General features: G+C 37.6%; 2 protein-coding genes across 2 annotated transcripts in view; both read left to right on the top strand.

Moving 5' to 3' along the window:
- The first annotated feature begins 1365 nt into the window (after positions 1 to 1365).
- LOC124439156 (SIN3-HDAC complex-associated factor-like) lies at positions 1366 to 3209 on the top strand. Its single transcript, XM_046989384.1, has 3 exons — positions 1366 to 1683; positions 1752 to 1887; positions 2718 to 3209. Exons 1-3 carry the CDS (start codon positions 1453 to 1455, stop codon positions 3038 to 3040), a joined length of 690 nt encoding a protein of 229 aa, XP_046845340.1. The 5' UTR covers positions 1366 to 1452; the 3' UTR covers positions 3041 to 3209.
- Positions 3210 to 14813: 11604 nt separating this feature from the next.
- LOC124439519 (protein O-mannosyl-transferase 1-like) overlaps positions 14814 to 15263 on the top strand; it is a 28856-nt gene continuing 28406 nt past the window's right edge. The window contains exon 1 of the mRNA XM_046989760.1: positions 14814 to 15206. Within this exon, the coding sequence (XP_046845716.1) occupies positions 15159 to 15206 (48 nt within the window). The 5' untranslated portion in view covers positions 14814 to 15158. The remainder of the gene's footprint in view (positions 15207 to 15263) is intronic.

Raw genomic sequence — 15263 nt, forward strand, 5'->3', positions numbered from 1 at the left:
GTTGTTGTGTTTGCTATATACGTGAAATTCTTTTTTTCCTTTATTAATACCTTTATTCCTTTATTCATATATTTATATTCCCCTTCTTTGTCGAGTCACTAGTGATTTGGTACATGGGAATAAATACAAGACTTACGCCGGAGACTGAAAGCTCACTCACCACTTACACGACACATACAGAAATCGCACTCGCATCAATCGATTGCAAACACATTTCTCCATCAAATACTCCATATTAAGCAATCAGTTGAGTGAAAATACCTTCTTCGAATAATTATGAGGTGATTTGGAAGCACCTTTCAGTGAGCTTTTAGAATACAGGCGTTACAATCTCAAATGGATGATTCGCCGAATTTTTCAAATCAATTTATGTTTTAAACTTTAACTGTATAAGAATTTTGTATGTTGTCCTAGGTGATTTTATCCACTGTAACACGGAGATTTTTTGTGATCGACCGCCGATTTTCGCTTGTTTGCTCGAAAAATTACTTCTCGCTTACGATACTGATTTTCCATTCAAAAGCAGGCGAGTTGTGTGCTGGAGAAATTTGTACTATCGTTATTGTGTCGAACTTCGGACAAGTTGATAACTGCACAAACACTGGAACTTTATGATAATGCCATACTCGTGTAGAGTTGATAACTGTGGAAACACTTGAACTTAATGATAATGCATATACTCGTCTAGACGAATGTTTCTAGGTGTAAATTGTCCAGGTTGGTGAAGTCCTGTTGGTGTTGATGACATTCCAACCAACCACTATCACCAACAGTCCAGACTCCATGTGAAGATACTCTCGGTCGAAAGCATTAATTTTGTAGACGAAGTATATTACTTTTAGATAACATCACAGCCTGCTTTTGAATAATCTTCAATTGAAATCATACAGCTTCATATTTTTTCCTTCATTGTCGATAACCACTACATCGCTACATTACATCACCCACCAGTACATCGCCACCTTAAAACCCTTTTCACATCAGACATTGGTATGTCGCTAAAAGTCATCGTCTTCCCCTGTTGGTTTGCTTGTCCGACAGTGACATGGCGACAACGTATTGTGAAGCTGAAAACGAAACAAACATCGCATTTGTATGTTTCACCTTTTGCTTTATTGGTAATAATGTCTCCAAGTTCGCCAGTTCGTTTCAAGATTTCCGATCAATTTTCTAAAAGTACTATCTTAGCGAATGAGATAGGCTGTCGTCCCTAGTCGAACACCCCATCCCCCTCTCCTCCCACATAACTATGCCACTGATATGCTTTGAATGAACCTGGATATACCTATTTTCTCTGGGAAAACTCCTTTTGACTTCCGCTTATGCGCAGTACTTGTCACATTTGTCTAAGACGTCCCCCTTTCTTTCCTTCTCGCATGTCAACTGCAAAGGCTGAGCGTTATTTGGTTTAAAAGGAAACAATTTTGCTTGGCCAGCGCGGTGTCTTACATTATGTTTGCTTCTCATAAACCGAGAGTGCATCGCTCAAGCAGTGGCTGTTGCATATGTCGCTCGAAATCCTCCAGCTCACGTTTCGCCACGACAGAAAAATACGAAAGTCTCTTCACTGCTTGCTTTGGGGTCGAGCAAGGATCCCGTACAGGCTTCATATGTAACGCGTGCGTTCTCGTTGTCAAACGTTGGCAGAAACTTCCCGAAGAAAACAAGAGGTCATGTGCACACGTAAGTGATATGTTTAATGCCAAATGCCGTCTGGCTTCATTATTTAATGCGAGCGTTACTTTTGTCAGGTTGTGGACAAAAAGTGTAAATTGCGAAGGGGCTCGAGGCGATCTACGTCTACAGACGAGAAGACGAGAAAGAAAAGTGACGAAAAGTCGCCTCAAACCGATCAATCGAAGTGTGACAGCAGGCAAAAGAGCAAGGGTATGTCTTGCCCAGTCTCATGCTTTTATTTGCTTGTATTTTTATTGATTAATTCAATTTTCAAGACCGTTTTTCTGCAGTATTTAAACTGTGATATGCTGTTCTCTACCATTATAAAACACCATGACGTCGATTGACAAATATTTTCCTATGAGCGTGCAGGATGCATTTGCATAAATTTTTGTGGATTTTATTGATGCACATCTGATAGCAGAGGCAAGAGCAATAAAATAGTGTAACACAGCTTGAATTTGGTAGCTTATGGCACTTGTATCTTGTCTCTCACTTAATCAGACAGATATTTCATTGAACTCAGTCATGCCTTTGAATTTTTGTGCAATGGAAGCTGAAAATATGTTGCTGATTCCCACAGCTCCACCTTTTCCTGTAGAATATTAGCAATTCATATAGTTATTTCGGAATTAATAGAAGCAATAAAATTTGCAGACTACATTGTTTATATCAGCACTGCTTGTCATGCATGACAAGAACATGAATAGCAGGATATTTGGTCTTTCAATTTTGCCCTGTTGAGGTTTTGCAAATGAAAACTAAATTGGCAAAATTTGTTGAAAACAGTCATTTGGTGCATCGGCCTTAACATTTTGACAAACTCATTTGTATTGAATATTGTAATGAGTTTACTAAACAGATGTAATAGAACATCAATATTTTTCAACTTAATGCATAAACAAGGTGAATTCTTTATGGAATTGTTTACCTGTGTAGAGTCTTGCATTTCCCCATTCTGCTCATGGAAAAAGTACTATAACTCTTGAGAAGCCTTTAGCGAAGAAAGGTTACTGATACACTAAATTCTTCACCTTTAGACCAAACCAAGAAGACATGTGAATCAAGCACCTCACCAACTTGTAGCTCGACGTCGAGTGACATATCAGAGACAGCACTTTCCCTAGATGGTCGTACTTCAACCGCATGCCAGACATCCTTCTTTTTCCCACAAGTGACCGAGGATGAAATGAAGTTTCCCTTTATCAATCTTTGTGGTTGGCGTACTGAAGAAGTGTGTTGTGGGACCATATTCAAGGGGCCTAATGGCGAGGTCTTGGTTGATCCAAAATTACTGAAACCGTTCTGCAATTGTTCGCGTGGACATGTGGTAAGACTGGTAAAAGGGGAAGGTATTATATAGTGTTTTTCTGGAAACACAAGCTGTAAATGCCATTGAATTGGTGGTCACTCTTGCTGAAAATGTATTTATTTATAGAACGTGCATTTTTAAGACCATTTTGCACTGCACTTTGTAAGTAGACTTTTTAAAATTTTGAGAAACGATCGCATTCCGCGGTTAAAATCTTTAATCAGTCTATGTTGTTGTTATATACATTTCGAAATGCTAAAACGGTACTATATTCCTAGACCCTTCCATTGCGATATGATGTTACATAGATATTGACATGTGCACGTGGTGCATGACCAAAAAACATGGCGCTAATTTACCGGAGAAAGTCTATTACACCGTGTTTTCTAATTTATTTCGTCTGTATGCTATGTACGGATAGAATATCGGTAGACATGCGCGATTTGTATTGTGTGACCTCACTTTATGATTTGGCGGGAGATATCTTGAACTTCGACTGCACCTGGGTGCTACGTTTGAAGATGTTTTTGTTTTGCGAATAAGTTATTAGTGTTATATCCTTCGATTCGAAGTAAGGGTGCAGGTCGCTTCGGATGACATCGAAAGCTTCTGTAGTTTATCAAAGATTACAGAACGTCAATGTGAACTGTTGAAAATTACGGACGAATTTCTTTGTGAAAATAAGCGCTGGCGAAAACGAAATGGAATAATGGCAGTATGGCAGTGGCGCTATATCTTATGAATGTCACGAAAAAGAGTGTCAAAGAAGTCGCCAATGGTTATGACGCCACCCTCGCTCAAGGCCTCAGCGACAGGTAAAATGTAATTTTGTTATTGCTTATACCAGTAATAACATCGAACAACATGTATTTAAATAATTAACTTGAACTTCATTTAACAGGCCTCGTCGATAATTGTTGGGAGGTGGGTATTATTCTTATATACAAGGCATAATCCGAACACGATTTTCAACTTGACACCGAATTTATCTTGAAAAGAGCAGCTGTGTGAGAAATTTAGACGTTGATCACGATCAAAAATAGCTCGAATTTTAGAAGTATACTTGTCCACTTCATATACTGCGAAGGAAACGATTGAGAACACATTTAGAAGGCGACAGTAGAAATGTTAGCGAGAGATGGACTCAAACTAGTCGATTGTCGATCACAGTGTTAAGACATTCCACCCACAATGCTTGGTCATATATTTGGTTTCAAACTGATTCTCTTATAATAACTGATTGTCATATAGCCATGTACCCTAACTGGCCGACCATTTCCTTAAACATTTTGGTGTCCATACAGTCTGTGGAAATTTATAAGCTTGTGAGCCTCTGACCTTTTTTAGATCACTGCAAACTACATTTACCTACTTGTCAATTATCAACTCAGCACTGGCGTTTTACAAGGAAGTTAAGACAAAGTGGAGTGCCCCGACACGTAGTAAACAAGATGACATCATAGAAAATCAACGAGATCTTTGACTGATGGAAGAAATAAGGAATGTCGATGGCAATAACACTGATTCCAGGAGTGACGTATATCAGCTTCGCCACAGGAAAGCTTACCTTCTTGTTTTTGACGATGCTATTTTTTTGGGAGGAGCTAGCTACTTGATTGGATTCATCGCGTCCAGAAACGTTGGCAAGATAAAACTATCGATGTTTTGGAAGTGGTGACCGTCATCGAGGCACTTCAAAAGCGAATTTTCGAATCAGTTTTTAAAGGTGCAGTCTATATTGGATGAGTTATGCGTGAAGAATAGGCATACGAGATTAATCAAAATTGACAGAGGAGACGAACGACAGACGAGCAAGCCGCATGTGAGGTTATGTTCTCTGTTGATAAGATGAAACGGCTTTGTTTTTTCGATCGCCAGGTAATGGAGATGACTGGATTCCTCAAACCGCTTACCTCTCCCTGGATTAGCTTCTACGCTATCGTCGAGTGTACTAATACCCAAATGTAGAAATTTCGTTTGTGATTGTGGCTTTCTGAATTTCGAAACCCGGCTTCCTTCACCACATCCTCTGTGTATGTTTTTGTTTGGAGTATATATATTTCGATTTACCACATTTTCTCCGAAATAGTCATACTTTGTTGCTACTTTAGCATCATTTTGTAACTAATTGATGTATTTCCGTGAACCGTGTTCAATATTTTCTTGACTTTTAGAAATAAGGATGTTCTTGATACATGTCAACGAGAACGAACGTCTTGTTTTGTTGTGCTTTCCGAAATACGTTTAATTTTGCTGCAAGCGCTAATTTTAGTTTTGTATCCATCAGTTTTCCTGTATAACACTCGGATCTTGCGGATGGTAGTTGGGAATTACATACGTATAATTCCAATTAATGCGTGTTGTTGAGAAGTACCTTACTTGTGCATTGTTGATAATTATAGGATTTGCGGTCATACACCGTTCCGGTTTGTATTTGCGATTTTCAACTCATCCGTTCCGAAATGTTGTTTATCGCATACATGTTCGCAATGGGCTGTTATAAGACTTTAAATTAAAGTGCGAGCGATAAGAATTATAATTTTCGGACTTTACAGTAAGTCATACCATCTTTGCCACAACCCCACGATTCTTCCATTTTAATTTAATCTTTCTGTTTGACGAAGTACAGTGGCGTAACCATCTCGCAACTTTGGTCATTCTATTTAAATATTTCCGTGTTTATTCACGCTCCGTAAAAACAACAGATTTCCGAGGAATTGCACGAATAATGCCAAAGATCTGAAATATGTACATCGCTCGACCAAACTTGCGGGTTGGCTACGCCAATGACGACATATATTCTTGACGTATGTTTATCTGCTTGATAATTTGCGGTCACGTTTGACTGTGGTGAAACGTCCGCTCGTGTACCGAAGCTGTTGACGTATTCTTGACCACAACTATACAAGACCAATAAAGAATACTTGTTTGGAAAACATCATACATCAACGAAGGATTAAATTTCGTTAAAAGTCATTCAAGCCATCTTTAGTTTCAAACACTCCTTATCGGTGCTGGCGAAGTCCTAAAGATAAGCACTGAATGCGTATACACTGTACACTACATACGACCTTATAAGCCAACAGTTTTTCTGTGATCATTTCTACTTTTGTTAAATTAACCAATGAACCGGATTTTTTAGAGCGTTGTGCATGCTGTGAGACCTTAGAACAAGATCGTTTTCTATCGTTAAGAAACTTATCCCTTTTGTGGTTATAAATTTTTAATCAAAATATTTGGATATAAAGAACTTATCGCTAAACCCCCAGATAAATCATTTATTTTCATCGCGAAGTAACTGTTCCACTTACGTGTTGTCTCTTTTTATTCTAAATACACGAGTATTATGCAGCGATAGCAATATTTAGCTATCGGGCAGGTTTGACTTTGCCTTGTAAAAACTTCAGCGTCACTTAGATACTGTATTTTTTGCCTAAACTTGGTTTAAAAAGTTCATTAAGATTCACGGCTAGTATATAGAAACCAAACAGAAGTCATTTTGCAGTGCAACTTGGTGCTGTACAGGTATTATTAGCAGCTTACTGGCTGCGGTTAGCCTTATCCGAACTTGCTCGTATTTGTTTGAAAATGCAGTTCACTTTGCTGCCATTGTTCTCGTAACATGCCTATAGTAATATATTCGGCAAAATATAATTTTTCAATAAAGGGAAACTACTGTTTGCTTACTGAACTTTGATTTTGGTAAGAAAATCGATGACGTATTTCCAAGCGATGCAAGTTCTCAATTTTTATGAGAAGGTTTTCATTGCTTCTGGGGCGTTCACGATAATCTGCTATCACTCATGCAAGTATACGTTAAATCAAAGCATGAGACTGGACGAATGTATGAATTGATTAAAAAAAATGCTTGTTGTCAACAAGAAACTACGCTTGCTTGATGATTTAAATGAATATAGATGCGCACGCAACAGCTCGTGTATTAATGGCGACGAATGGAATGTTGCACATGCCATCGAATAAGTGTTACGAAAGGTGCAGCCTAGTCTCGTTATAGTTCATGTATATATTGTGCGCATGCATTACGTCAGGAGTAGTTATACACACAGACATGTACATTCGATTTCAAACAGTACATGGGAGACAAACATTCCATTTCAAATAGTATATGGTTGAGGAATTCGAAAGGTGTTAACATTGCATGTGTTTATGTAACAAGCTCAATACAGAAGCTGGTGGTAAAATAATCGACTTAATTTCATGGCTCGTTTATACACTGCGGGAATATACAATCTTGTTTGAAGTTTCATCATGCTTTTGTAAATATGAATAAAGACGATAAGCTTCACATAATAGATTTAAACCTTAAGTTCTATAGACACTTGTGTTTAAGTTTCATCCGACTAACGAATGCGCTTCTCACCAGACCCTTTCAAAGTCTCCATCGTTGTGGACTGTTCAAATTTCGTTTTACTGTTTGCAGTTTCTTCTCTGACATAAAGCTCTTGGTAACTTCGAAGCTTGCTTCCGTCTTTTTCTTGGTCAGCGCCACTTTTTCTTCTTTTTGAAACTTGCACGAGCTAGCTTACTTCGGGAAGACATTTGCTTTTTCAGCGATTGACATCGACCTCTCACCCTGCATAAACGATTACCACCTCCAAGTGCGTTGCTTGGTGGTAAGAAACCCATTTGAAAGGCGAATAATATAATAAGAATTCCAGCCAGTTTTACATACTTTGTCATTCGTGAATGGGAGCTCATCTTTAAGTGCGGTACGGTAGTCTTGCAGCTGTTGGAATCACATGAAACTGATCGTAGGTGATGTAATCTGTTGGAACGTTATGCGGGTCGGCCAATTTTCCCTTTGTTCCAGTCGGGATGTGCAAAAAGAATCGATGCAATCGATTTGTCGCAATGTCAGAGTACTGCCCTTTTTATATCGCTTTGAACGGTTTGTTTTATTAGGTCACGTGTTGAAACTATAATCATGTTATTCAAGGTGCTGTAAAAATAATCTAAATGAAATGGCCTTAGCTTGTCGTCGCTGTCATTGGACAGCATATACATCTCATTAGAACGTGATGCCGTGTCCTTTTTTATCGACCAATCATACTGCGTGTTCCTTTGTCTCTTGAGAAAACTTCCTGATAAGATATATATATGGATTAGAAAAAAAACTCGAACTTCTCCGAAATTTGCGTTATCATTTCTCGCTGCATGCTGTTTGCCGAATTTTCGACACCGCATATTTGCCAAACCTATTTTTGTATGGGCTCTTTTCCAACACAAACGAGTACTTGGAGTTTTGTGGTATTTATCTTACAAACCATTTAAACTCGTGTTTTTGCAAAGCCGCAATTTCCTCTTCCATGCTTCTGCATCGAGAAGTTTATAGGCTGTCTTAAATTATTGAAAGCAATAGTTGGAAAAAGTGTTCATTTTATGCTACAACGAATTTCAAGATATCCCATGTAGCCAAGAGCGTAGGGAGATCGAGTGCAGTTGCCTTACTGGGCTACAGCAAAACTTTGAAATTCTTTTTATTTCAAATGTATAGAAAATTGTAAGAAAATCTACGTTCACAGTTTCAACTCTCCACATCAAATTCAGCATAAATTCCTTTCACCACTTATGACTTTCCACCTACATGGTGGATCGTGAAAACTTTTTATAAGTGGTGTTCATAACTATTTTCAGATTGATCTAAACCCATTCCTGTCGGGTATAAATACAGCCGAGTAGCTATATAAACTGCGCAGGTTTTGCTATGCTCTCATGCTTATAATTGACGTGGTAGGGATAGCGATGTGGGAACTGTACTTCTTTTCATCAACTGCATTGATATCAACTTCTGTAAAATTCAACCTTGCTATCATGCTAAATTACGACTTCCTACAAAACTATTACATGATACGTGAAAAATGATACGTGCGTGAAAATGTTCAAAAGTACAGTCACTACCTGAAAATGATACGTGCGTGAAAATGTTCAAAAATACAGTCACTACCTGAAAACAAACGTGCGTGAAAATTTTGAAAAATACAGTCACTAAAATGTCGGAAAAGGCCTTTCAAGATCGTCCCGATCCCTCCGTAGGCCATTAATTAACTATCGGATTTGAGATTTTTGATAAACTTAACAACCGCAAGTTGTAAACCACTTAATCATGATCTCCTGTCCACGTGTGAATACGTCATCAACTAAAGTTGGTTTTTTCAGTGCTAAACAGTGGCGTAGCGAGCCCGCAGGTTTTGGTCCTGCTATGTAAATTTTTGGTCATTAACAGTATTCATTACTTTAGGAATCTTTTGTTTTTACAGTGAGTGAACACAAAAAAATTAAGATAGCAGGACCAAATTTGAGGGCTGGCTACGCCACTGGCTCAAAGAACTTGTACCCAATGCCATTTTCAAGTATTGGGTGTATCAGGCAATAGCGATGAACACAAACCATTCCCTCGTCAGATTTATCATTTCTATCGCCTTTTTTTGTGCTTCATTGTATGTTGAACCAATCATACATGATAGCAACATCTTATCGGTCTTATGGGTAGATAGATGCCGGCCATAATTCGGGGATCTTTTATGTTGTTTCGTTTCATTTTAAAGGGGTAGCTACTTGACGGGTTCGTTAGCATTTACAAAAAGTCTTCTATAGTAATTTTCACTTCGCACAAACGAAGCTCCATGAATCACCAAGGGAATCAACATGAAAGTTAGGAAACCGAACCCTTTTTCGGATCGAGTCAGAATATGACGCATTAGTTACAAGCGAATATCAAAAAAGCTCGCATACATGCGTCCAATTTTCTTTTCAACAAAAGTCGTAAATTCTTATCTCTCTATATTTCATGTGGGGATTCGTTCAATTAAGAAAATAATAACAAAAATAGACACATTCAGCTTACAGTACAGAGCCGGGCACAATACAACAAGTCCTGATGACAACACTTGGCAGCTGCTCGAGTTGGCAACCGCGAGCTTGTCAAGTAAATAAGCAAGATTTGCTACACGTTGGACCAAAATCGACATAATGGTGAAATGATTTTTGAGGGGCTTATTCACCCTCAGCTGATGGCCATTAGCTGAATATTCGCACTACAAACCACAGCATTAACGGTGTGCGTCATTTTGATCTATTTCGATAACAATATGGGAGTGGCGGTGCTATGTTAACAATAAACGAAAGTTTCAATGCGATATTTTTAAATTTTCGTAGTGTGTATTTGTCTATAAAACATTTCCTCTATCATCCCTTTTCGTACTCAGTCAACAAACCCTTATCTGACTTCATTGGTGTGAAAAAATAACTTATTTCACTCACATCCCTTTATTTTCGTTATTTTTATAAAGGATTATCGCTCTTCTGGTATTTTTATGCTGTTAGTTCTATTCTTAAATACGAATAAATATACACATGCAAGTTTTCGTACATTCTTGCACTCGTAAGAACGAGTTACGTCAAAAGTTATCAAAAGCTGGCTGGCATGTGTAATGGTGCTTTGGATTTTGGCGCGATTCCAGTCTTGACCATTATTCATCACGTTGTAGTTAAAGTTGAGAAGGCATGAACAGAAATTTCTGCTCAAAGACTAAGGTCGACCCGAAGAATTAGATCCTTTGAAATTAAAAAGAATCTAATCTTTGTTTTACCCTTTAGGATTGGAAATGATAAATTGAAACGGGCAAGTTTTTTTTATGGTGCAACAATTTTAATATGATGTAGTTCTTTGGTGCTATTGCCAGTTTGTTATGGATTTGTACAGCCAGCGGTTTAACAGCTCGTTCGGTAAATTGAAAAAAATATTGATTTTTTGACGGAACTGTGTAATGTCAGTCATCAATAACGTTATTTTCCAGATGGATACATATGTAAGCTACCGGCTGTCTGAAAAAAACGCCCAAAAACTATAAAAATTGAAGTATGGGAATTCATTGAGTTCGAAACGATTGAAGTACGTAAGAGCTGACTGCACTTGAACTGGAGTAATGTTGAGTTTTCTTCCTTTTTTTTGGTGTGAAATAGGTCTTAGTTGTACATTCTAAATTTACTTTCATCGATCATGATAAAGGAATACAGGCAATTAAATGTGTTCCGGATTAGTGCATGGTGATACTCGAAGCTCGTTATAGCAATAAGTTTGCTTTTGAAAACATTTTACTTTGTCTTGGTCGGTTGCGTCTACGGAACTTCAAAATATTGCGCCCAGCTTTGATGGCGGTTGAAAATACAGAAACCACCGGGGCTTGGGAACGAAGTTTTCATTCGGTTGTGAAAGCGTTATCGCAGAGAGTGGTTAAACTATTCTTAGAAAGTTATTTTGAATTGACAATTGTTAAGAGGTTATCAAGTTAGGTCCAGATTATGGTTTAGACCCCGCGTAAAGTTAAGCGTATTAATTATGTTGCTATGTTGCCAAACAAAATATTTCAGATAATCGTGACGTAAAGTTCGGTTTTTAAACCACGCTTCCTTTGTCGAGTCGGTCGTTACGAAAACCGTGCATTCAAGCTTTTGGACACATTCTCCATGGCTTGGTGTTGCTAAGAGATCATTTTGAAAGAGTACGCTCTATTAGGGAGAAGCGAATTTCGCAATTGAAATTCATTGCAGTACGTTTAGTGTTTCGACTAAAGATTGTGAAAGAGACTTAGTGGATGTTTGGATCAACAAGATTCAAAATCAAAACCTCTCGATATTCCTTGCATCCAATTCGCTAAGTGTCATCGAGTTTTCAACCTGTACGATCATGTTTCTTTCTAAAAACATTGCATTCATTTTGCTGTTTTTGATCATGACGGAAAATATCATCGAGGAAAGCGCGTGTCTCGCTGGTGGTGCTCGAACCACTCGAACTCGACGTCGAAGGCGACGTTGCAGACAGTGCAAGGAAGTAGAACGGTATGGAATTGCTCAAAGAAAACGATCTAAAGTGGCGTCAAGCGTTCATGGGGCTTGGATGCGTAAACTATAAAGTTGCTTTCCCCTCTTCGCGCGAAATTTTGTTAAAGAAGAGCTGCAGTACCTCCATAGCTAAGACAGAAGACGTGTTTATAATGCAATTAATGTACATGTTTTCTTGTTCATATGTTCAATTTTTAAGGATCTCAGAATACTTGCAAGTTTATTTGCAATGTAAGTGTTCTTATACTGAATGTATCTAAGATTTTCGACCTCTCAATGTGAACTGAAAATCCTGACATTTGTTTTTACTGCAAAGCAAATAAGTGGCATGTCAAGAGCATTAGGCAGCATAAATCGATTTTGGAGATTTTATTATTCGGAAATAAATATAACCAACGGAATTGTAATAATGTATTTTAAATTTAAAATTAGATGTTACGATATATTTTTCCCAAGCCTGGGTCTGCTATTAAATACGGGGAATAGATTGAATTTCAATAAACGAGCAACATCTGTCCTTAACATGATTGTTTTGTGTTGTAATGAATGCACGATCTAGTTTAAAGCAACCTGAATAACCATCAAATAATTTTCATGATCACTTTTTACGGTGGCTCTTAGTGATAGTATCTTCTTCATTAAACCACCGCACTTTCAAAATGTGGTTCGTGCAGTTCGTTTGAAACATCGCTACATCATAAATCGTTGTTATAAAACGAGCTTGTTTAATAGAATTGGTTCTCCTGGTCTAATGTCGAAAGGTCACCATCGCGTATCGAGTCAGAGACCGTTGATGAGTAAGACATGAATGATGGAATACTGCCAGGTTTAGCTATACAAATATACTGGGAGCATTCGAACGGAAAAATCGGCGAGACCGCGGATTTAGGAGAAAGAAACATTTAAGAAGGAAGCACAATCAATGAAGACAAATTTGCTAACTTTGTATGACTATCTTACCGTATTTATGTATATATATTAAGACCAGTTCTCAGAGTTACGGTCTGAAAACTGGTCTCAAAAAGCGACTTCGTTGTCAAAGTCGACTGAGCGAGAGACGTTTTTGAGGCCGAGTGATATCAAGTATGTAAATAGTGTATTTATTTTGTTTTTTTATTTGTTGAGTTTGTTGTTAAGTTGATTTTTTTGTTTCTCTGAGAAGCCTTTTGACCGAAAGTGGTGGATGGGAATGTTGAAAAAAGTTTTACCTATTTTGGTAGTGACGCTTAAATGTTTTATTGCTAATTAATTCTTGTTAAAGACCGAGCAAATCGCAATACCCAAGTTCAACAAAGCAAACAAAATTCGCGTTCATTTACGACCACGAATTGTTTCCACCGAATTGCAGCAATTACGTCAATAGAAGAAACGGCGAGACGGGATTTGTCCATAATTGCGCAGATTATGTTAATTAAATAAGTCTGTCAATATCCCCCCACCAGAGATTAGTAGCCGATTAAAGTTTTACGTCTGCTAACTTTTATGATAACCGCATCTCATGAATTTCTTGTGAAGACAGTGCTTCAGTAATGGTCTAATAGGAACATATATTTCGTTTCAATTATGAGAAAAGGCGAAAACAAAAACGAACCGTTAGTTTTAAAACAAAAAACCATAAAGTTAAGGCATTGTCTTCATTTCGGCTGGAACAATCGTAATGACAAGATAAATGCTAAACAAGCGGCTTGCTCTTGCCAGAACTTCGAACGCATTAGTCAAGATTCTTGTGCACAAAACCATTATTACCTTTCGGCCTCCACAAATTTTCACGGGATTTGTGGTTATCGAAATTTCCCAATGGCTTAAAGTTACACAACAAACAGCTTATCATAAAAGATTAGATAAAAACAGTGGCTTAGTTTATATCCTTTTTGCCCGAGCTAATCTTCTTCAATTCGACTGCAACGTATGTTAAATTTAGTCCCTTTTTCATCTGTGTGTTTTCTTATAATCTGCAATTGCCAGAGTTATTGTGCTGTCGACTTAGCGGATGACTTTGTCCATCAAAGCTCCAACGAAGACACCCAAGCAACATTCCGAAGGTGTTCCGATCACCTCACGAAGCTGCATTACCATTTTTCACTCAAGTTGAAGGTTAAACTTCGCGTTGTTAAGAATTGCAGTCTATTTTTGGGTCGTGTTAACGTAGCCCGAGCAACCGTTTTTTAAGGCACGAAAACGTGTCTATCTTTTACTGAATTAGACTCAAGTGCTTTAGCTATAATTCCCATTCAAGTGCCTGTCGCGATAATTCACGAGGCATTTTGCAATGTTGTAGTATTTTAATGATCTACATATGATCTGGAGATAAAAGAAAAAGATAAGGCTTAGTTGGCTTTATTTACATTCCATTTTAATCTAAATATGTCTTAACGGTCTTCATCAATGTTATTTCGACAAAGTCGGCGATGATGATGATCAACTTTATTTTAGCACACTAGTTTCTTTTTCAGCAATACGGCTGGTCCACAAAAGAGGTGTGACATTCAATCATTGAAGACTAACAAATTCAGAATTAACTAATTAAAAAAATATTTGCAAATACAATAAAAAGGAAATGTTTACCAATAAAATGTATAATTTATATAGATACTATACGGAAATAAACTAAAAAGTAAAGTCAAGGGCTGAGGAAGAAAGTTTTTTTGCAAAACGAAACTAACGATAACGCACTTATCACATTATAGTGCAGCTATACCTAATGTAGACAGAACATCCTCCAACCAGTTAACAGCAGTGGCTTAGAGTGTTGACGTATGACACCTGGAAACTTTTATGATTAGTTCGTAAGTTATATGTTTCTACATGTGTAAATTTTTGTCTTTACATGAAGACAGTATATATTTATCGACATGTTGTACTTACTCTTCATAGTTCGTTACAATATGGCGCCATATATAATAATAGAAAAATGTTACGAGTTATCACACTCTATGTCAACTTCGAGAACTTTTAGAACCTGTCACGTGGTCTTGACGTGTAACTTGAATGATGAAGTAATTTTCACTCGATAAATACTCGTGTCTTACCAACATCAGTGGACCGATTTGATGTACCGTAAATCGACTAAAGCTGCCCGTCTGGGTTAAGTTTTTTTTATAAAATCATTTACCACCTGAACCACTACTGCGCTTTCATGTATCTGTGTCCAGTTAAATAATCTTACACAATAAATGTTCATGTAGTTTACCGCTGACAGCAAACCATGCGTGCTTGCGGTTTCAGGTGGCGGCAGACGAGTATTCAAATAACTCAACAACATTGACAAAACAAATAAAATATTTCGTATAAAAAATTTCTATAAAGTATGAAAAGAAGGCAGAAAAAGGAGAATGAAGGTGAACAAGACAAAGTGGTAAGAGTTATTTTTCTTCATGTCAATCGATGTTTCGACATTTGCACAGTGATAAAT

The sequence above is a fragment of the Xenia sp. Carnegie-2017 genome, unplaced genomic scaffold (assembly GCF_021976095.1).
Source record: "Xenia sp. Carnegie-2017 unplaced genomic scaffold, XeniaSp_v1 HiC_scaffold_19, whole genome shotgun sequence".
In the NCBI taxonomy this organism is placed as follows: Eukaryota; Metazoa; Cnidaria; class Anthozoa; order Malacalcyonacea; family Xeniidae; genus Xenia; species Xenia sp. Carnegie-2017.

Excerpts from the sequence above, each read along its gene's own strand:
- LOC124439156 (XM_046989384.1), top strand. The coding sequence starts at position 1,453 with ATGTTTGCTTCTCATAAACCGAGAGTGCATCGCTCAAGCAGTGGCTGT. Across the intron at positions 1,684-1,751 it reads ACAAGAGGTCATGTGCACAC|GTTGTGGACAAAAAGTGTAA; the intron begins GTAAGTGATATG and ends TACTTTTGTCAG. Across the intron at positions 1,888-2,717 it reads CAGCAGGCAAAAGAGCAAGG|ACCAAACCAAGAAGACATGT; the intron begins GTATGTCTTGCC and ends CTTCACCTTTAG.